Raw genomic sequence first — 23,580 nt, forward strand, 5'->3', positions numbered from 1 at the left:
ATTGTTAAGGATGACTATTCCAGTTGCATTGTCAGATTTGCAGATGTGTGCGCTTGGGTTGGCCTTGAGATCTCAACGCATCCAGGCATCTGCATTAGATGTGAAATCGGCGAGTCATTCGGAGTTCCACATTATGCATTGTCTAGATCAGCTAGGCATGCTTTAAAGATTCAGCATCTTCAGTGGACTCTAGTTTGTAGCTGGGGATAGTGGATTTTGAACTCAACTTCCCAGTTAAATTGACAGTCATCAGTTAATTGGTGCATTCCCAATGGCAACATCTCTACAAATCAAGAGTTCACTTGCCAAACAATCAACACTCTCATCTCATGAACTATAAATTGTGAACCAGCAAGATTGCAAATGTCACAGGAAGATTTCCTGTGACCATTATGAACTGTGAGATCAGTAAGATTGTAAATATAGCAGGGAGACTTCCAATGGCCTTTGTGAACCAGTGAGATTGTAAATGTAGCAGGGAGATGTCCCCTGGCCTTTGAGAGTCTGAATCATATTAAGCCAATAGTAAATTTAATGCATAAACTACTTCTAATTAAGAAAGACAAAACTACAATCAGAGCAAGTCTTTTATGCTCTCATTGTGTTTCTTTTTCACTGATGTGTGCCAATTACAGGACCTTTACTCATCACATCTCCAACACTACTGACTTGCAAGGGTCATCTGGAAATATTTCCGCGGTTGAATAAACTGTATAACAAAATTAAGATTTGGGCAGCACGGTGGCAGAGTGATTAGCACAGCTGGTTCACAGCGCCAGGGACCCAGGTTCGATTCCAGCCTTGCGTAACTGTGTGTGGAGTTTGCATGCTCTCCCAGTGTCTCCAGGTGCTCCCGTTTCCCCCCTCAGTTCAAAGATGTGGTTAGGTGGATTGGCCATAGTAAATTGTCCCTTAATGTCCCAATAGTTTGGTTAGGCGGATTAGCCATAGTAAATGCATGGGGTTTAAGGGAATAGGGTGGAGGGGAGGGCCTGAGTGGGATACTCTGTTGGGGAATCTGTGCAGACTCGATTGGCTGAATAGCCTCTTTCTGCACTGTATAAATTCTATGATTCTAAGATTAACGAAGGACATTTTTGTGTTCAAAGTACCTTTCTGGTGAATCATCTTTATCTTTCTTCCTGAACTTGTTGATCGTGTCATCGATGGTGTTTCCAATTTTATCGCTGATCTCCCCCAACTTTTCACTGAATGGGAAAACACCTTTATTGCCTTTGTCCCAGTCATCATCCCACCTGGATTTCGGCTCAGAATCGTACCTGTCACCTGCATAATAAGTAGAATAAAACAAAATTGAGCTAATACCTTCAGTTTGCTATGGCATTCTGCAGCAGTGGTCAGTGATTACGTAACCACCAAATGCAAAACTCTGTTGAATCAACAGTTTTAATCTAGACTTGGAGGAACACATCAATATTGTATGTTGAAAGGAGCACTTTTATACCCATAAAAATATTAGACCCAAGAAGCTACCAGTAATAACATTCACACACCAAACCCAGTGGTGAATGCTAGTGAACACTTAAACAATCAATGGGTGGAGCAAGCTCAATGAACATCCCCATCTTCAATAATAGTGGAATCCAACATGCATCAAAGACAAGGTTAAAGCATTTTCAACCATCTTCAACCAGAAGTACCAGGTAGATGATGCATCTTGATCTCTTCCTGAGGTCTGTCCATCATAGAAGCTAGTCTTCAGCCAATTTGACTCATTAGATGTGATATCAAGAGCTGGTCGAGTAAACTGGATACAGCAAAGGCTGACAACAGTCGGCTGTAGTGCTGAAAACCTATGCTTCAGAACTAGCTGTGCTCATAACCAAGCTATTTCATTACAGCTACAACACTGGCATCTACCTGCCAATTGCACCAGATAGGTCATCCACAAAAACGACAAATCCAACCTGACCAATTACTGCCCTACCAGGGTCTGGTAAAGGGAGGCGGTGAGGAGAGTCCAGCAAAGTCTGGGAGAGGGAGGCAGCAGGCGGGATGGAGGGTCTGGTGGCCAGCGGGAAATATATTGCCATATCTTCATTGTCACTGCATCAAAATCCTGGGATCCCTGACCTGACCTGACAGCACTGTGGGAGTAACTTCACCAGATGGACTGCTGAGGTTCAAAGCAGAGGCTCACCACCATTTTCTCAAAGGCAGTTAAAAACAGGTAATAAATATATAAGTGACACACATCCCATGAGCAAATTAAAATAAAAACAATTCATTTATTTCTTTGTCTGCTATTTTAACTGAAACATTAGCCTAAAGGAATGGGTAGATGCCATTAACTGCTGACAAATGAGTGCTATGTGGGAATAAGTATTGTTCATGCTGATCTGAATAACTAATTTCTGGTATATAAATTACACTACACTGCAGTCATATGAACTGGATGTTATTGGGCGTGCATTTTTAAAAAATCTATAAAGCACAAATTACTAACTGAACTCAGTAAACAGACTCACTCAAATACTTTAAGCTGGTTCTGTACTGCTTGACCCTATCATGGTACAATGCTCCCTCATCCTAATTCAATTTTTCTGCCAGCCTGATTATGGAGCCATCTAACAGGGAAAGAAAGTAAGTGAATCTTATGAATAATTAAGTAAGTGACATTGTGGGGAACTCAGAAAGACAGGCTAAATTTGCAGCACAAATCTAATCAATTATCTCTTATTGCTCAGTGCATGTAATCTAGACACAAGTCAGTGTGCTACTGTAAGTCTTGTTAAGATAATGCACAGTACTATCTAGGACAGAAATGCCAGTAATTGTCACTTCACTATAATGTGGCAAGGGACATTGCCAAGATTTTTCAATCTAAAGTACATAACCAATACTTCAGATGACAAATTGCTACCAGTATTTATCAGTTATCAAAAATAAAAATTGTGGTGAAACTGTGTACACAAAGTACAGCCTCCTGCCTTTTCTTCCCCCTTTCCTATTTCCCCCCCTCTTGTGATGGCGACATGTCTTGCTCCATATGTTTCTTTATTAGCTTTGTGCTCAAATGGTTATTTTTCATGTCTGAGAATCTACTGGCTGTTTTACTATAGAGTAAATGAAATTCTATCCAAACAGACATATTCCACCTGGGTCACCAGATCATCATCAGGAACCATGGATGATTTTCACATTCCATTGACTGGTGGTGCTGAAGCCACACCAAAAAAACAGAAATCGAACTTATGTCACATTGTCACTAAAAACGAGCATATTGTCAACCAAATAGATTTGTTCAAGGCTGAAAAGGCAAAACGTTATGAACTTGCGTGGTTTGGATGGAGCGAGCAAAGATCAAAAGTGGTTCAATGCACTTTTAATTAAACATCCAAGAACAATAATATTTTCAAATATAAATTTGAGCCAGAGTTAATGTGCCACATCAGAAACCTTGAACCCATCCCATCTGAAGTCTCTCAAGGATCTAGTTCCAATTTCTCATCCGCATGTTGCCCCGAGGCAACATCATCCGAAATTCACTACATACGCTAACAAAACCCAGTTCAACCTCAACCACCATCTCACTCAAATCCTCTACTATCTCGGATCTGTCAATGCTGCTTGTCCCTTATCTAGTACTGGACAAGTAAAAATATCTTCCAAATACGTATTTGAAAGACCAACGCCATAACCTTCTGTTCCCATCATAAAATCCATTCCTTAGCCACTGACTCCATCTTTGTTCCTAGCCAGTGTCTGAGGCTGAACTGGATCCTCATCTACACTTGACTATTCCCATGTTATCCTAGCCAGCCTCTCATATTCTGCTCTACATGAACCCGAGCTTGACTTGATGAGTTACATCCCTGAGTGTTTAAGGTGGTGGCTATAGAGTTGGATTGATGGTTATCTTTCAAAATTCGCTTGATTCCTGCAGTCTGGAAAGTAGTAAATGTAACCACGCAATTGAAGAAGGAAGGAGAGAGAACAGGGAGACTGACAGAACTGTTACAGTTTGACGTCAGTGGTAGGGACAATGTTAGAATCTATGATAAAGCATGCGAGAATTAGGCACTTGAAAAATAATGCTATGATTGGGCAGAGTCAACATGGATTTATGGAAGGGAAACCATGTTTTACAAACCTGTTGGGAGTTTAGAGGATGTTACCTGCAGCATAGATAAAGGGAACCTGTGGATTTGGCATATTTGGATTTTCAGAAGGCTTTTGATATGGTCCCATAAAGGCGGTTAGTAAATAAAATTAGTGCACATGGTATTAGAGATAATATACTGTTATGGACTGAGAATTGGTTAACAGACAGAAAGCAGTGAGCAGGAATAAACAGGTCATTCTCAGGATGGCAGGCTGTTGTTACTAGTGGGTATCATAAGGATCAGTGCTATAAGACCATAAGACATAGGAGCAGGAATTAGGCCACTCGGCCCATAGAGTCTGCTCCGCCATTCAATCATGGCTGATATTTTTCTCATCCCCATTCTCCTGCCTTTTCCCCATAACCCCTGATCCCCTTATTAATCAAGAACCTATCTCTGTCTTAAAGACACTCAATGACCAGGCCTCCACAGCCTTCTGCGGCAAAGAGTTCCACAGATTCACCACTCTGGCTGAAGAAATTCTTCCTCATTACTGTTTTAAAGGATCGTCCCTTTAGCCTGAGGTTGTGCCCTCTGGTTCTAGTTTTTCTTACTAGTGGAAACATCCTCTTCACTTCCACTCTATCCAGACCTTGCAGTATCTTGTAAGTTTCAATAAGATCCCCCCTCATCCTTCTAAACTGCAACAAGTACAGACCCAGAGTCCTCAATCGCTGCTCATACGACAAGTTCTTCATTCCAGGGATCATTCTAGTGAACCTCCTCTGGACCCTTTCCAAGGCCAGCACATCCTTCCTTAGATATGGGGCCCAAAATTGCTCAAAATACTCCAAATGGAGTCTGACTAGAGCCTTATACAGCCTTAGAAGTACATCCCTGCTCTTGTATTTTTAGCCCTCTTGACATGAATGCTAACATTGCATTTGCCTTCCTAACTGCCAACTGAACCTGCATGTTAACCTTAAGAGAATCTTCAACAATGACTGCTAAGTCCCTACGTGTTTCTGATTTCCGAAGCATTTTCCCATTTAGAAAATAGTCTATGCCTCCATTCCTCCTTCCAAAGTGCATAACCTCACACTTTTCCACAATGTATTCCATCTGCCACTTCTTTGCCCACTCTCCTAACCTTTCTGCAGCCCCGCTCCTGCTTCCTCAATACTACCTGTCCCTCTACATATCTTTGTATCATCTGCAAACTTAGCAACAGTGCCTTCAGTTCCTTCCTCCAAATTGTTACTGTATATTGTGAAAAGTTGTGGTCCCAGCACTGACCTCTAAGGCACACCACTAGTCACCGGCTGCCATCTTGAAAAAGACCCCTTTATCCCCACTCTGCCTTCTGCCAATCAGCCAATCCTCTATCCATGCCAGGATCTTACCCCTAACATTTGGTCTTAACTTATTTAACAGTCTCCTATGCGGCACCTTGTCAAAGGCCTTTTGGAAATCTAAATAAATCACGTCCATTGGTTCTCCTTTATCTAACTTCCTTGTTACCTTCTCAAAGAACTCTAACAGATTTGTCAGACGTGACCTCCCCTTGACAAAGCCATGCTGACTCAGTCCTATTTTATCATGCACTTCCAAGTACTCTGTGATCTCATCTTTAATAATGGACTCAAAAATCTTGCCAATGACCGAAGTCAGGCTAACCGGCCTATAATTTCCCGTCTGCTGCCTCCCTCCCTTCTTAAACAGCGGTGTTACATTAGCTACTTTCCAGTCCTCTGGGACCCTCCCTGCCTCTAGTGATTCCTGAAAGATCACCACCAATGCCTCCACAATTTCCTCAGCTATCTCTTTTAGAACCCTGGGGTGTAGTCCATTCGGTCATTTATCCACCTTCAGACCTTTCAGTTTCCCCAGAACCTTCTCCTTCGTGACGGCCACGACACTTACTTGTGCCCCCTCTCCTGAAACTCTGGCATCCCACTGGTGTCTTCCACCATGAAGACTGATGTGAAGTAACTATTCCGTTCCCCTGCCATTTCTTCGTTTCCTATTATTACTTTTCCTACTGCTGAAGCCATTGCTGCGCCATCTATATGAATGATTTGGATGTGACAACCAAATGTAATATTTCCAAATTTGCTGATGACACAAAACTAGATGGGAATATAATTTGTGAGGAGAATGCAAGGGGGCTTCAAGAGCACTTGGAAAGGTTAAGTGAATGGGCAAGAACATGGCAGATGGAATATAATATGAATAACTGAGAAGTTAACCACTTTGATGGGAAGGATTGAAAGATGAAGGTTCATATTAGATGAAGTAGTATTAGCCATGGTCTGACACCTGATATCCAGGGTAATAGTAGCTGTGTGTCCAAAAGGACCAGGGTGCCCTTGATCAGGAGTCATTAAAAGCTAGCATGCAGGTGTAGCGAGCAGTTAGGAAGGCCAATGGTATTTTTGGCTTTCATCACAAAGGGATTTGAGTGTAGGAGTAAAGATGTCTTGCTGCAATTGTATAGAGCTTTGGCGGGACTACACCCAGGGCATGGTGTACAGTTTTGGTCTCCTTATGCAAGCAAGGATATACTTGCCATGAAGGGAGTGTAACAGAAATTTGCCAGATTAACTCCTGAGATTGCAAAGATAGAGGAAGCTAGGCCTGTATTTTCCAAGAATGAGTATTTTTGGAGGAACGAGAGGCGATCTCATTGAAACTTGCAAAATTCTTTCAGGGCATGACAGGGTAGATGCAGTGAGGATGTTATCCCTGGTTAGTGAGTCCAGAACTAGGGGTCACAGTCTCAGAATGAGGAATAGGGCTTAGAACACAAAGACATGAAAATGAGATCCAACCACCTTCGCATGCGAGCCTGGTTTTTTACAAGGAAAAGCAAGCTGACCTTCACAATAAGCAGTGAAGTTTGGCAAAAAATTGAGAAACATTTTTTATCGTGTAACAAAATTGTTTATCCATGCTTTTGTGCAAATATACACAATTATCCAATCAAGTCTGTGAGCTCATTATATATGGTAGGAACTAAATTAACAGGTTACAATTTAAAATTAAGAGATTTTGAACTAAAATAATTACTAGAATGCACAAATGTAATCCAACCCCCAGTTTCCAATAAAAAGAACAAAGCTGCACTATGTAAATTCAAAAATTCAGTTAAATACAATTTAACCCATTAATAATAGACACCGCCATTTCTATAAAAATTATCTTTGAACCTTTCAATTTGAGTTGTCAGGATTGAGTTTTCAGGATAGCAACTCCTTTTGTTTCAATAAATAACCACGGCTGAAGACATGAACACCAAAATCTAAACAAACAGCCTCTCTATTCTTAATGCTATTGATCTATTGGCAGAAAAATCCAGAATTGCGCCACCAAGATCTGTCGGCATTTGCAGTCTGAAGTATTGAGAACATTCACGTAACTATTATCCATAATAGAGAACTTTGTTTTGTAAAGAGACGGTAATTGGTCAACTTTAGCTTAGAAACTGACATTAGCCAATTGTCAAAATTTAAGCACAAGTTTTTTTTACTTTATCAGTTTTAGGGGTGGCACAGTGGTCAGCGCTGCTGCCTCAGCACCAGGGGCCCGGGTTCAATTCCGGCCTCGGGTCGCTGTCTGTGTGGAGTTTGTACGTTCTCCCTGTGTCTGCGTGGGTTTCTTCCGGGTGCTCCAGTTTCCTCCCACAGTCCAAAGATGTGCGGGTTAGGTTGATGGGTCAATTTAGCATGGCCATAGCATCAAGCGGATTAGCAGGGTAACAGGAATAGGGCCTTTCTGGGATTGTGGTAGATGCAGACTCAATGGGCCGAGTGGCCTCCTCCTGCGCTGCAGCGATTCTATGGATTCTATGATTTAGTACAAGAAATTCATTTTCTTGCATGGTGGCACAGTGGTTAGCACTGCTGCCTCTCAGCACCAGGGACCCGGGTTAAATTCCAGACTTGGGTGACTGAGTGGAGTTTGCGCATTCTCAGTTTCTGCATGGGTTTCCTCCAGGTTCTCTCGTTTCTTCCCACAGTCCAAAGATGTGCAGGTTAAGTGAATTAGCCATGCTAAATTGTCCCTTAGTGTCCAAAGATTTGTAGGTTAAGTGGACTAACCATGATAAATGCGTTACGGGGATAGGGTAAGTAGTGGGCCTGGGTATGATGGTCTTTTGGAGAGTCAGTGTAGACTCGATGGGCCAAATGCCCTTCTTCTGCACTGTAGGGATTCTAGGAGATTTTCTAGGTCGCGATGACAAGGGGAGGGCTAGCGACCTGGTGCCAGACTATAGCTAATACTATTTGGTCGTCATGATGTGGAGGTGCTGGCGTTGGACTCGGGTGGGCACAGTAAGAAGTCTCACAATACCAGGTTAAAGTCCAACAGGATGAAGGAGCAGTTCTCCAAAAGCTCGTGATGCCAAATAAATTGTTGAACTATAACCTGGCGTTCTAAGACTTCTTACTGTACTATTTGGTCAGCTGCCCAGTAAAACAATCTTCAGAATTCTTCTCCATGCCCAACATTCCTACCAAACTCAACTTCTCCCAGCAACTCCCGGCAGCAATTCAGCTACAATCATGCAGTTTGGCAGAAAGCCAAAATTGGGGAATATTGAACCAGTATCTTTTACTTTTAAAAATCACGTAATGCTCCAGTACATTGCATCATCCTTCCATCCCGCACATCAAATGATCATCATACTAGTTTCTGGTAATACTGTTCATGCAAAACCTGGAGATAAACACTAGAAGTGGAATGGAATTTGTACATATAGCACATACAGATTGTATATTTGAACAACGTCTGTAAGTGTTAACTGTACTATATTGCAGTAAAGTATACTAGGTTATTTTGTCACCTGTGCTTTTACAGGAGTTAACCAAACTGATCTGCATTCAAAGTGCACAGCCAAGTTAACAAATTGTATTCAACTTGCAAAATCGTGCAAACCAGGATGAGGTTGGTTAAGCATCAAAATAATGCATTCTGCTAACTGCATGCTGAGTTGTGACAAGCTCAAAAGGGCTGAAAGGAACAGGAATAGGCCGATGAACATATATTTGCAAATTATAACTCAGGGCTCAAGGAGTTAATGAACCAATTCAGCTGCATGCTTCTTCTACAAATCATGTTCTACATGTCATGTCATCTTTGCTCCTCAGCAAGAAGCATCCACAATAAAGGTTGATAAAAGCACAACTAAGCCAATAAGACCCTTTTTCATCATTGTGAAATTATAGCTCTTACTTGAACTTTGACATTTTAGATCCTGGGGTTCCCTTTTCCAATACTTCTCTAAGTCAAGTTTTCCTTTTTTAAAAAATGTTTAGAAAATCTAATTTAACCCAAGCTTAAGCTCCTGATCATTTCACTATAACGATCATAAGATGGGTAGGAAACTAATAGTAATTTCCTCACTTCACCCCCTTTCCTTCAAATCTCCAGTACATTAGAGTTTGGTATTGGTAGGCTATTCAGCCTTAGAGATGCAGCACAGCCAATTGCAATTGTCCTTGCATAACAGCTAGAGATTTACACTTCTAATAGGCACCACTACTTTCACTTAGCAGCATCACTCCTGCAAGCTGACCCTTGCTGGGAAATGCAGACAGGTCTGTTGAGGACTCCTTAAGGTTAACTTATGTTCTTCCCATTGCCAACGCTTAATATTTGGGATCTCAGTTGCAGAATGGCCACTTCAAGTATCGAAGACCTATCAATGTGTATGGAACCATGCCCACATAGGTTTCTGTTTTCATTAATGGAGAGGGAACACAAAGAGAAACAGAACTCAGTTCAGGCACTCGTGTCAGACGACACACTCAGGTCAGTTACAGCAGAACCAAATGGAAAGTAAAAGTTCCTCCACACTGCCTGGTCCTGATCTCAGGTGGTCATTCACCTTCTACACCTGTGATATTCCATTTCTCACATTAGCCATTGTATGATACCCAAGTGACAAGGACAATTGTCAAATTAGAAGCTGTTCTATGCTGCAAGTTCATGTCCAGTAAGATTCAAATCGAGATTGCCCACAAATTTCATTCACCTTTACAGGCAGCCCACAAAGTAGATCTCCTCAGTCTGGGCTGAACTTGTAACAACAAAAAATGGAATTCCCACCATTTCCAGATGTGTATTTGAAAGATGAATTAGACAAACTGACTAAGCCAGCAAAAGCCTTTCCAGCATTCTCTGAACAGACCAAAACATTTTGACAGTTAGGAATTTAATGGTGAAGAGCTGCCATAATGTTATAGTTAGGAGAAAGCCTTGCTGTATCCATTTAATTACGCAGGTTAAAACATATGTAAAATATTGTTTGGAATGTAGGTCAGAGAACATTTCAAAGTTAGGTTTGAAACCTTTGTTTCGAAATGCAAATAGCTCGGCTATATTGTTGCTCTTCTTCTGAATCCGTGGAACTTCCAAAACAAAAACTTGAAAGTTAGATGCTCAACATGTTCATCTTTTCTTATTTGCATTAAATATCTCAGTACTCACTGTATCTAAAGCCTCCAAGACTGTCTGAAGACACTCCAATGTATTTGTCTTTGTTTTTCTTGGCTTTTTTCCGTTCTTCCCGTAGGCGATCATCATCCTGCACAAACTCCACCAGTTCCTTCACCTTCTGTCTCACGTTTATTCCTTGGTCCTTTCCATTTTCATCTGAAGACAGCAATGAAAATTAGGGAAACAAAGTCATTCAGAGTGTAATAAATGACATTTCCAAATAAACACAGACAAAATAAAATGTGCTTGGCAGGTACCTGGGTTATCTATTTATAAGCAATATATAATCACTGTCTATCCAAATATATGTTCGGAGGATAGCAGCATGCCAATGAGCACAATTTAAAAATCAATATTAGAAAATAATAGCGCGATGGCAGCATGAGGCTGGTGGACATTTCATGCTACTAATACTCTAAACCATAACGTAAATTTTCTCCACTGGCCTCTGATGAGGATGACTCTTATTGGACTATAGGTGCCTTTGTACACCAGTTCTCCAGCTTGATTTTTTTGTGGTGAGAGCCTCTTTGCTTTAATATCTACAGGCTATTCTAGTAGAGCAATACCTAATCCCGAGCGTCTGGTGAACAAGCACTTCCAGCCAGAGTCTCTCAACAGTGATTGGAAACATTAAAACGTTGGTTAGGTTTTCACTTCCTTAGTCCAGAATAGTTGACACCACTTGTAACGTTCTTACTCACAGGCTCAAAATAACAATTTTGCACTTGCATGGGCTCAAAGGACCTCGAATAAATGTATATACAAGTTTAAACAAAAGAACACCACAAAAGTAGTACGACTTTAATTTCAGAATGAGAAAAGTGTGCCATGGTAGCCACATCAATTACATTCTTAAATGATTTATATGTACAATATTGTCTGCATTACTAATTACAGAAAGCAATAAATGACAATTTTTGATAAACACTTCTTCCCAAATTGAGCCATTGGATGTGCAATTGAACAGCTTTGTTGATCCAGCAGAATTTGCCGACATAAAAAAGGCACCTGGGTTATTATTAGGCTGTACGTCCACATCTGACAAAGTCGATCAGTCTTCAAGTTTTGGCTTTAATGTCAAAACAATAAAAACATGGCCTTATTGCCATTACACTGTAAATATTATTTGCAGATATCCTTGCTTCTTCAAACAGATTAGTCTGTGTTGGTGTATAACCTTTCCTTCCTGTGTAATTAAGGCAATTTCTTTATGAGCATCACAGGGGAGTCATAGCTGTTGTGTTTTTTTTTAAAGAAAAACCTGAGCACTCATGTTGTGCTAGTTGTGTTGTTATTACCATGTCCTTTCTGCGAGTTCTTGTCTTCGCTAATTAATACTCTAGGGTCCCCAAATCTCAGATTCTGTACACTTCAGATAGTGCCACCAGTCACATTCTAATTAGTGAAGGAAGCTGATCTACTGGCTAAGGTGACTGACAACTCCGCTTGCTGTTATAATTTGCTCAAAGCTTTTTGTTTTGCTCCCTGGCGCTGGAGGTTTCCTTACCTACAAAGTGATAGTTCTCCATCGACCGCAAATCGTAAATGTGTTCTCTGGCACTGGTAACTACTCGTTCTGATCCATTCCTTATGAGGTAAGCCAAAAGGAGCATAGACTGTAAAAGGAGGAGGTGGTGGTGGTGGTAGAACAAATAAAAACACACGATGAGAGAAAAGTGTTTCATGTTTGTGAGAACAAAGTCACACCCTGCCACATTGCTATGATTGCTTTCTGCTTTAATAAAGTACCGTGAATGTCAGCAGTCAGTGGGAGGAATTCCCAGCACAAATCAAAATTGACAGCTGCATGATTAGTTTACCAACTGAACAGAACATAAATAAATTTGCCTTCCACACAAGTAAAAATTAAATACTAATTAGTAGCATTCTTCGGAGTGAGATGGTAAAACAGTGACCTGGTCTGCCAGTTGGTTGATGCACACAGAAAATATTTATTAGCTTCATTTATAATAAGTGCACAACATACTCTTCCACTTGACACGGTGCCCTTGCACAATTACGAGGGTCCCATTTCAAGACCCTTTCACGATACAGACTAAACTAAAATTTTAATATTTAAGGGTTGAAATCAGAGAATTATATTGTAAAGAGTGATGCATGAGATAGGAGATTCATGTTGTTACAAAATTTAATATCCATGAACTGATCTTTTACATCAGCACCATTTGGAGAAACAAATTTCTTTCTGCCTTCCTCTTTAAAGAATGCTTTTGACCCCCTCTAGACAAAAGAAAGTGAAATTCACCATCAAACAATGTGTCAAACCTGCCACAACGTAAACCAACAAATTATTTTTTGAATTATGAAGCATAAGATCAGCAGTCAACTAGTCATTAGGGAGTTTCGCTTCAGGTACAGAACTTCCTCCTAATCTCGAATTTCATTACAGCTGACACCAAAAGGAAAGACAAGCAGGTATTACAAAAAAAATAAAATCTACACAATGACATAATATACTATAATATTCTGCACTTATGCTGCAACCTGTAACCAAAACAGCTCGTCAAAGCATGCACAATAACAAACGCAGTAGGAGGTTGAGAAAATACACGCAGAACCCTCTCAGATCACAGTCTGCCATAATGGTCACTACATGCATACTCATAATCAAACATGTACAGAGAATGAGACACTTTCTAAACACTAGCTTTGAAAGTTATTCTTTTGACAGAGCGCAGCTTTAGTTAAAAAAGGCAAAATATATGGCAAATCGAAAGGGTACAGACTGGAAATTTTGAAAACTAGCCTCAATTATTTAAATGTAAAATTTGCATTTGAAAGCAATCATCCTGTTGAGATATTGCAAATAAGCCAGCCCCTGATTCAAATAGTACTGCAAATCAATTAAAAAATCCTAATAGAACATATTTGCACATTGCACCGTATGTTGGCTGACAAGTGTTTGAAAGTTTAAAAAAATCCAGTAAAAATTTCACACATTAGGAGATAAATACTGTAAGCTCTGCATTTTCTTCAACAGACCAAATAATAGTCTAGAGCATTTGAACCTCGTTAATTACCATCTGCGGCTGTTTATCATCCAGTCTCAGCAGTGAAACACATTGGGGATTACTGCAGTTGTCTGTTACACTTACAGGAATATTAATTCCATGTTTTCATGTTATTAAGCAAAGGACACATGGGGTCATTGCTTCATGAACAGATTTGAAAAATTTGTGCGAAAACATTGTAAATTACATCGATAACTGGATAAATCAGAAGACAGAAGTACTTGGATATAATGATTTACTTTTTGCGTCATGTACATATTTTGAATATGCAAATTTCAAATGTGCTCCTTGCCTTGTTTATTCAAAATCACCCAAAATCAGCCAGCTCCAACTTCTTAAATATTGTTCAGATGCATTTAATTATACCTAAAAAAAATTTGCACACCTCAAATCATAAACAAAACCCGCCTTTTTTTTCACGTGGTCGGGGGAGGGGTCTTCATTAAAATTCTGTTCCAAATGAACAGATGCACCTTCTGCATTGAAGCAAGAAATGAAACCTTCTTGTGAAAGGTTTCAAAGTTGTACAACTACTTCAATAATTTGTAAAAGAGTGGCAAGTTAAAAAAATAGAAATTTGCATAGTACTTTTCACAAATTCACAAAGTCCCAAAAAGTGCTTACATTTAATGATGGACTTTTTGAAGATGTCATTTTTGTAATATAGAAAAATATGGCAGACAATTTGCATACAGCAAGGTCCCACAAATAGCAGTGAGCTAAATAATGTGGTTGACTCTCAACTGCCCTTGGGCAACTAGGGACGGGCAATAAATGCTGGCCAGCCAGCGACGCCCACATCCCACGATTGAATAAAAAAAGAATAGAAATAGTTTTTTTTTGAAAAAGTGATGTTGGTTGAGGGTTATCCAATTGGCTAGAATTTCTGGACTGTATGTTAACAGAACCTAACATGGCCCTGTGTGGTAGATTAAAGTCTGAATAGTTATGCTCTGAAACTTCGCCTCATATATAAACACCAAACAGATAGGAACTTTCAAAAATCAACTTGACTGCTATCCCTTTTAGCTTAGACAGTTATAGATTGATTCTTCCACCAATGGGAGGGAAATTGGTTAAAACAAGCTTCAACTTCACATGTCTCTCTTCTGCCTCCATGCCCAGTGGGATTAGTTCAGAGTTGATGTAACGTTTCTTGGATATTTTCTACTATCTTAACTCCAATGTAGTATTAGCACATTTATTTTACAATGGTTTGACCTCAATTTAAAAGCCACCAGTCAAAATACAAAGACTGATAAATACACCAGTATCCATACATCTCAATCTAAAATAATGTCCACTGTATGTAAAATGGAAGTCGCATAAAATTCAAATTGCTCAATGGACAAGTTCAAATAACAAAGGCGATGAGGATGCAGTCACTGAAATTGCAAATTTTTTCTACAACTATTAACAGCACGGAAAAATTTCCTCACGTTAAGAAATCTTAATATATGACTTCAGTTATTAAAAATAGAAAATTAAACAGATACGTTCAAATACAGATGCGTCGTTGTCCTCTCCCAACTCAAAATAACTGAATTTCAGAGGTTAACATCCAAGTTCTTTCTGTTTTCCATTTTGAGGTATTCCAACCAGCAATTCTTATGACTGAAAACGTTCCCAAGTTCAATGAGGTCAAATACTCAAGTAGGTCAAATCTACTTGATCTCACTCTCAGCAATCTAGCAGTCACAGATCCATCTGTCCTTGACAACACCAGAGGAGTGACCTGCACAGAATCTTTGTGGAGACCAAGTCTCATCTTCACACTGAGCACACTGTATTACATGGCACTACCATCATGCTAATTGGATGGATTTAGATTATATCCAGCAGCTCAAAACTTGACATCCATTAGGTGCTGTGGGCCATCAACACAACAGCATTCAATCACAACATGTAACCTTATGGCCTGGCATATTTCTTACTCTGCCATTACCATTAAGTTGGAGTAAACCCTAGTTCAATGGAGTACAGGAAAGAATGCCAGGTGTAGCATCAGGCATACCTAAAAATGAAGTGCCAATCTGGTGAAGCTGCACCACAGCACTAACATGCCTGTTAACAGAAGGAGCATGAAATAGAGAGCGCAAAGTGATTGCACAACAATTAATCAGGTCAAAACTTTGAAATCCTGTCCACTATCTATAAGGTGCAAGTCAGGAGTGTGATTGAATATGCTCCACTTGCTTGGACGAGTGCAGCTCAGTACTCAAAAACTTAACACCATTCAGGACAGCACCCTATTCACTATCCTCTCATTCACCTTCTCCTCCACAGGCACACAATAGCAGCAATGTGTACCATCTACAAGATGCACTGCAGCAACTCCCAAGCCCCTTTTGACAGCATGAAAAAAAAATCAACCAACTAGAAGGACAAGATAAGCAGATCCCTAGGAACACTATCATCTGCACGTTTCCCTCCAAAACACACATCAGCCCAACTTGGAACAATACTGCCATATGCGCTGTCAAAATCCCAGAACTCCCTTTGTAACAGCACAGTAGCACGGTAGCACAGTGGTTAGCACTGCTGCTTCACAGCTCCAGGGTCCCGGGTTCGATTCCCAGCTCGGGTCACTGTCTGTGTGGAGTTTGCACATTCTCCTCGTGTCTGCGTGGGTTTCCTCCGGGTGCTCCGGTTTCCTCCCACAGTCCAAAGATGTGCGGATTAGGTTGATTGGCCAGGTTAAAAATTGCCCCTTAGAGTCCTGGGATGCGTAGGTTACAGGGATTAGTGGGTAAATATGTGGGGGTAGGGCCTGGGTGGGATTGTGGTCGGTGCAGACTCAATGGGCCGAATGGCCTCCTTCTGCACTGTAGGGTTTCTATGATTTCTATGACCTGCACTATATGGACTGCAGCAATTCAAGACGACAACTCACCACCAGCTTCTCAACAAATACTGGCCTTTTCAGCAATGCTCCCATTAATTAATAGAAAGAAATATCATCTCCAATGGCAGTGAAATACAAATCAGTTGTTTCTATCCTAGTTGGAGTTGGTTTACTTGGAACTGAAGTGGAGTTGAAGTCCAATGCTGTATTAAAATGACACAGTTTTCCTAAATGTACTTGAAGCAGAATTCAAAAATATTCATGGTAAAGACCCTGGTGCTCTGCATCTTTAAGATAAAAGGGAACAGAACTAAAAGATTTAAAATGGAAGAAAAATATAATGGTATGGAATATATTGAAAGATGCAATGCAAATCACTCGAGTTTTAGCATTTAAACCATTTTGTATGATCGTGAATTTGAGACAGATTGTGCTACCATTTGGCAGATGGTTTTGACAGCACAAATATTAAATTTCTTCAGTCAATTTTTCAATGTCAAAACAAAACAATAAAATCTGCTTTATTTTCTGCAATATATTAAATTCCTGTATATGATTTTTTACAAAGAGAAAAAGTTGTTGGGAAGTCTGAATCGGAAGTGCCATGGAAGGGGAAAGGAATGCTTTGTTACCACACCTTATAGACCCGCCTCCAATTCTTTTTATTGTCTTTCAGCATACGAGTCCAAAGCATGTTCATAACTTCAGGAAACTGCTCGTACATAAACGTAGATCTACAAGAAAAAAATACAGTTTTAGCAGATCCAATATATGTAAAGAAAGAAAACAAACAAAAGAACCGAACAGTGTGTGAGTGGAACCTTAGGCGTTTACTTTGTTCTATTTTTACTCATAAAAGGAAATTGCTGTGGGTGTGTGCATGCTCCCAGAGCAAAAGCAATAAATAAGGCCTGGCTGTAGGTGGCAGAATAGGTTTGGCATACACATATAACATTTCTTTTTACAAATAGGCATTATGAATCAAGCAGTGCTGCAAATTGTCAGTATATTAACAAGAAAGAAAAGTGTCCCAGCAGATCCCCAGCTGGCTACTTAGGTGTTTTCTGTGTTGATCTGACGTACAGCATATCAAATATTTAGTGTTATTACATATGTAACAGATGGTCTGGGGTGAACTGCAGATACAAGCTGAGTTCCTTCATAGGTTTCAGATCCATTTGCTCACTAGCTTTGAATCATGAAAAAAGCAAAAATACCCTGTGATCATTCATTATATTGTACAGTTTATAAAACATATACAAAAACTTATTATTTGTTTTCATGAAAAACATTTTTCTTAAACAGGTAATTGCAAGCACAATCATGAGCCAAATAAATATTCACACTTGGTGAATATTTTGATTGCTTGGCACAATGAGAATCATTTTATTGTACTCATAGCCATATTTCTATCTATAATTAGAAATAAAGTGTCTGAAGATAATTCTGCCTAGACTTTTCTGATCCACCAATCACAATGCAAAACCAGCACCTGTGTCCCTTCAACCAATTACATTGCAGATCAGAGACCACAGTGCCTTGAAGTTAGATCTCAGCACAAAGGCAAGGGAAACATCAACAACTCATTTCTAGGTGCCAGGGTAACATGTGAAACATACTGCATGACACCATCTAGTTTTAATTTTGATTCAACTATAATCCACTGCAAAGACCAGAGGAGTAACATTTAAAACTTGTTTATAATGTAAGTGCTGAGAAATCCAGATTCAAGCAGCTATCCATTTTATCAGAATTCAAAAATACCAACTCATAAGAACTAGGAGCAGGAGTAGGCCATTTGGCCCCTCGAGCATGCAATAAGATCATGGCTGATCTTTTTGTGGACTCAGCTCCACTTACCCACCCGCTCACCATAACTCTCAATTCCTAAATTAAATCCTTTACTGTTCATAACAAAACAAAAATCCAGAAAGATCATGTTTTTTCTACTTAAAAACTAATTTAAGTCACAAAGTTGAATTCTTGACCATAGCTTTGCCCCATGCTACTTTGTTCATTCTAAAGTTTCTGTAAAGCTTAATCTTTGTTTAGGCAATGCACTGCAATCTTGCAATCTATGGAACATGTCTATAGAGCATGCTCAGGTGCATTAACCTAGGATGAAATACTACAATTTACAGGGTCATCATTGGTAGCAGTGGGACCAATGTGAAACAATGACTACTGCACAACTGTATTCACGAATGGGCTCAAGCACAGCAACTTAAATAAACCTTGTGACAGTAGAATTTGCCAGTTTACAGTACTGATCTCAGTTGTACACTGATCTATGACAGTGCAATAGTATGAAGTTATTGCATACAATGCACCAATTTGCAACCAAAACAAATTATGCACCTTGATTTGCTGAGAAGAATGGGATTTTATGGCTTTAGTGTGCCCCACCCACCAAAATCAATTATAAAAATAATAGTTCTTTTATTAGGAAATGTTACTTGCACTGCAACAATGAGGAATGATGCAAGAGGTTTGTAGGGTTAAAGTGACGACATCTTTTTTACTTGTCCTATGCAGCTCAAGACTGTTAGGAACAAAACTCAACAAGCCAGAACAAACTGCAATCTTCAGGAAGAGTTCGGTCAGGGCTGATCTTGGAGCAACATCATTAGGTATTCCAGTTCCCATGTGTTTTCCCCTAGCCCATTCCCAATGAACTGTTTCACTCTTCAAAAGAAATTGCATTTACACCATTTCACATTTTGAAATACAACCTCATGACCAAAGCAGTGATATCACACCTTTCACTCAAACAATAAATAAATCAACGGTTTGAACAGATAATTTAGCAGCATGCTCAATCCATGTATATCTGGAGATACCCGTAGAACTCAGTAAGATTAGTACTTACTTGGCGATCTCTGCCATTAGCTGCCCTGAAGGTCCCCACGGATCATCATTGGTTGCTTCTCGAACCTTAGACTCAATCTCTGAATAATTCATAACCACATTTGTGCTGAAATGAAACAAGTCATACACATTACATTAGCATCAAAACACACAACCATATGAAAACTTAATAATGACTCACTGACAGCTTTAATGAGATACCTCTATAGGGCGGGGAAAACATTTTTTGTGTCAGGCTGCCCTTAGGACACATCAGCACGCATTTAACTTGTCTTAAATCAAGTGTTACTGTTCCATTAGCTTTGCTGAATAATCAAAGAGGATACAGTAGGTTTTATTAGGGCTGAAACCTGGTCCAAATTCAAAAAGAAAATCCAACTCAGATAAAATACCAGAAGAGCCAAATAATTAATTATAGCTCGCCCTTTTCGTGGTCATGTCAGCACACCGGTTTTCAAACATTTCAGCATGGGGAAATCCATTTCAAATATTGAAAGAATCCCCAGGACTTTTTGTCCTGGTGTTCAACAGTGTCAGCGACCCAAAGGAAAATAGTACCAGCCTCACAGACTACTTTTTATGCACACAGAGCATAAGAAACAGCACATTACCAAGTCAACAAATGCAGAAAGGTATAGAAATCTGATAACAGACAGAAATAATAAACAGTCCTCTGAAGTCTACAGATGCCAGTTTGAAAATCTATAGCTTCAACTAATTTATGTTGTGCTTTAGTGCGTAGCACCAGTTTAGAACCAATACAAGATCCAGTGTTAATCGTGAAATCAGGCCCTCTGTTGTATCATTTAATTAGCACCTTTTTGCAATTATTTAAACTTTTGGATTCCACCATAATCACATAGTAGTGAAATATACTCTGCGATAAGAGACAATAGTTGAATGAAAGTTTATTTCTGACTTAAGAATTCTATGTTCCTCAAGGCAGTGTATTTCGCAACTTGACATGCAGAAAACAAATCTAGCCTTTCAAATTAAGTATTAAGCTACAGAAAATCCATTTCCTAATGATAAGCACCGTTCCCTCCTAGGTCATGTTGATGAAATTTGGTTATCTTTAATGCAACGTGTAAGCTTGACAGCTGTTATTTGCTACCTTTCCTTGAATACAGTAACATGACATATCATATTATATTGATGACTTCATACCATAACACCATGCTCTTTTAAAGTGCCCTGCCCATTAACATTCTTTGCTGCAAACAGTGATTTTGAACAGTTAGATGTGCTTTGATGGGAGCAAACTGCAAAATAGAAAGGCTGTACTGTCACAAACACTTCTCTTTCTTCTCAAACCTCAACAGCCTGTCGTATCTACATTGAATGCATTACCTTCCATCATATGCAATCTACATTTAATACATATAACAGATAGAAATCAGTATTACGATTCTGCAAAACAGAAAACCGCTGATACATTTGAAGACTGTAGCAAGCCAGAAAAAGTTTCATTTCCCCATCAGATACAAAGGTTACTGAAAATTGCTCCCTCTCTTTGCAATGACATTCACCTTGCACCAGGGGGCACTGCATTATGCAAGTTAATAGGCAACCATCTGCTTTCCTCCAGCTTCCCACTTCAGCTGAAATAAAACCAAGGCGACCTGCAAAGAACGGGTGGAAAGAAAATAACACCTCCCCACCCACGACCACCAAAAATGGCTAGAAATAAAAGAGTGGAATGTAGAGATAAAAGATAGCTGTAGTTTCAGTTTCTTCATACCTTGTTATTTTTCTGCCACATTAGAACTCATTTGCTGCAGTTAAAGCAGCAGTTGCCTGAAGTAAACGCTATTTGTGTCAGATAACTGTAGCAAAAAGTATAGTTTCTCGCTGCAAAGTAGGAAAACAAATATTTCCAAATGTACAAGATTTTTTTTTAGAAATAATCATTGGTAAAATGGAGGCCAGAGTCAGGCTCTGAGAAATGGGGTAAACTGTTTCATCTAGATATTAAGCAGAAAAAGGAGTGGAGCTCGTTTTATTAAAGGTTCAAAATGGAACCTTGGCAGGTGCAAGATACAGATGGTGTGTCAGATTGCCCAGGCTCTTCATACAATGATTTCATTTTAGATTATAAAACCCGCCTTTAAGACAGTAACTGTATAAGCTATGGGCAGGAATTTTACAGTCCTGCCTGCCACGGGAATCAGAGCGGACGCGGGGCGGACCATGGAAAGGTCTGTTGACCTCAGGTGGGATTTTACGGTTTTGAGATAAGCGAGGCCCTATAATCCTGCCCATGCTGTGCATTGGTGGGGTGGCCGTGAGTAGGCATGATGATGGGGAAGAAGTGTGTTCTTTTAATCTATAGTTTACTTCTGTCCAGTTTCTAGAACTGTCAGAATGTGTGTACATTTCCACAGGACATTTCTCAACCGTAGGACTATTTCAAATGCTACTTTTGTGCACTCAGTATTTTGTTGTTTCATTTAGCTTCTGTGCAATTATTTTCCTTCTGAATTTAACTACTAATTTATCATCCAAATCCAATGGTCTCACACATCAGTATTCACTGTATTTTGGAACACAGAACAGAGGGGGTCAAGGAGAGAGGGGTAGAAAATTGAATGAGTTGAGGGGTCACAAAGGGTTGAGGGGTCAGGGTAATTGGGGGTTTAGTCAGGTAGGGGTCAGTACTAGTTACCCAGGGGTCAGATGTGGTTTTTATTCTTTTCCTGGGTAACTATTCTAATAAGATAGTTGGAACCATTCAAAAACTCCAATTTAAATTTAAATTGGAGTTTTAGGATAGTTTTTTTCCCATAGAATCCCTACAATGCAGAAGAAAGCCATTCAGCTCATCGAGTCTGCACCGACCACAATCCCACCCAGGCCCTTTTCCCAAAACCCCATGCATTGACCCTAGCTATTCCCCCTGACACTAAGAGGCAATTTACCATGGCCAATCAACATAACCCGCACATCTTTGGATTGTGGGAGGAAACCGGAGCACCCGGAGGAAATCCATATCGACAAGGGGAGAACGTGCAGACTCCGCAGACAGTGACCCAAACCGGGAACTGAACCAGAGTCCCTGGTGCTGTGAGGCAGCAGTGCTAACGACCTCTGCCACCATTCCCAACCCAGTGAGGACTTTGAAGTGCGGCAGGAGGTGATGGTGGAGTCCTTTAATGAAAAGATAATGGAGAAGTTGGGGTGAAGCTAAGATAGAACCTGACAGGAGAGTCTTGCTATAAGCATGGTGATTTAAGTGGGGGACTATGTAGGTGAATTGAACAGCTTTGTCCAATGTCTTGTCATTTAGAAGATGAAAGGTTGAATGCTTTGGCAAAAACCTTAAAGTATTGTTGCTGAGTTTTAGGCAGGGATTTCAGGGAAGAGTAGGTACCAAGATATTTCTTTAGAAAAGGGTTTCAAAGGTCAACCTTCAGTGGAAGAGACCATTATGTAGTAAACTGGAGTTGTGGGGGGTGTTGTTGAGGGAAGGGGAAATGAAAATTGGAAAGTGTTTCCTTCCCCCATTTTGTCTGACTCAAGTAGAAACATAAAAGGTATTGGGATAAAAAAATGAAAGGGGGGGGGGGGGGGGGGAGTTATATGTGTCCTTCCCGACTTTCTTCCCTACCTCTACACTATTCTCTTATAGTTCCCAGTGCAGTCTAAGTGCCCATTGGAATTCCCGTGCAGTCCTCGAATGAAGACCCTTTGTGTGTGTGTGTGTGTGTGTGTGTGTGTGTGTGTGGGGGGGGGGTGTCTGGGGTAGCTACAAGATATGACATACCCCCAAGATCAGAGGTGGTGGGCCTTAGTCTATTCAGCATACACAAAAGCACAGGTTTCAGTTCACAAGAAGCCCAAGATCTACAATAAAATTCGACCAAATACAACATTTTAGCTTAAAAATTGGAGTTCTATAATTTTCCATAATAAGAGTATATCATGATTTCACAACGAAGAAGTGAAAAATTAATTTGCAGACACCCGCATTAAATAAGCTTCAAGAATGCTTTGTATATTGTATTGCTTAGGCCAGATGTAACCCAAGTACTTGACATTCTGTCCCAGCTATCACTGCCTTCCTTCCCTGATTTAACATGCTACACAGAGACTACATTAGAAAACTAGTGAAGGACAAATGTATATACCATTTAATTTCCCTTTTGACTTGGAGATGTTTCGTATAATAAGTCTGAAAAATTCAACTACGCCAACGTAGCTACAATATTACTGTCACTTGCAAAATGTTTAAAGATTATTACAGGTTAAAATGGAATTCAGTATA

General features: G+C 39.9%; 1 protein-coding gene across 4 annotated transcripts in view; it reads right to left on the minus strand.

Annotated features, from left to right (window-relative positions):
* Positions 1-23,580, minus strand: part of clint1a (clathrin interactor 1a) — a 172,783-nt gene that overhangs the window by 49,617 nt on the left and 99,586 nt on the right. For all 4 annotated transcript variants that reach the window (XM_078231266.1, XM_078231269.1, XM_078231268.1 and 1 more), the window contains exons 2-6: positions 19,318-19,422; positions 17,086-17,182; positions 12,079-12,187; positions 10,560-10,724; positions 1,113-1,287 (exon numbers count right to left, since the gene is read on the minus strand). In XM_078231266.1, the coding sequence (XP_078087392.1) occupies positions 1,113-1,287; positions 10,560-10,724; positions 12,079-12,187; positions 17,086-17,182; positions 19,318-19,422 (651 nt within the window). The remainder of the gene's footprint in view (positions 1-1,112; positions 1,288-10,559; positions 10,725-12,078; positions 12,188-17,085; positions 17,183-19,317; positions 19,423-23,580) is intronic.

This window comes from Mustelus asterias, chromosome 16 (genome assembly GCF_964213995.1).
Source record: "Mustelus asterias chromosome 16, sMusAst1.hap1.1, whole genome shotgun sequence".
Taxonomy (NCBI): Eukaryota; Metazoa; Chordata; class Chondrichthyes; order Carcharhiniformes; family Triakidae; genus Mustelus; species Mustelus asterias.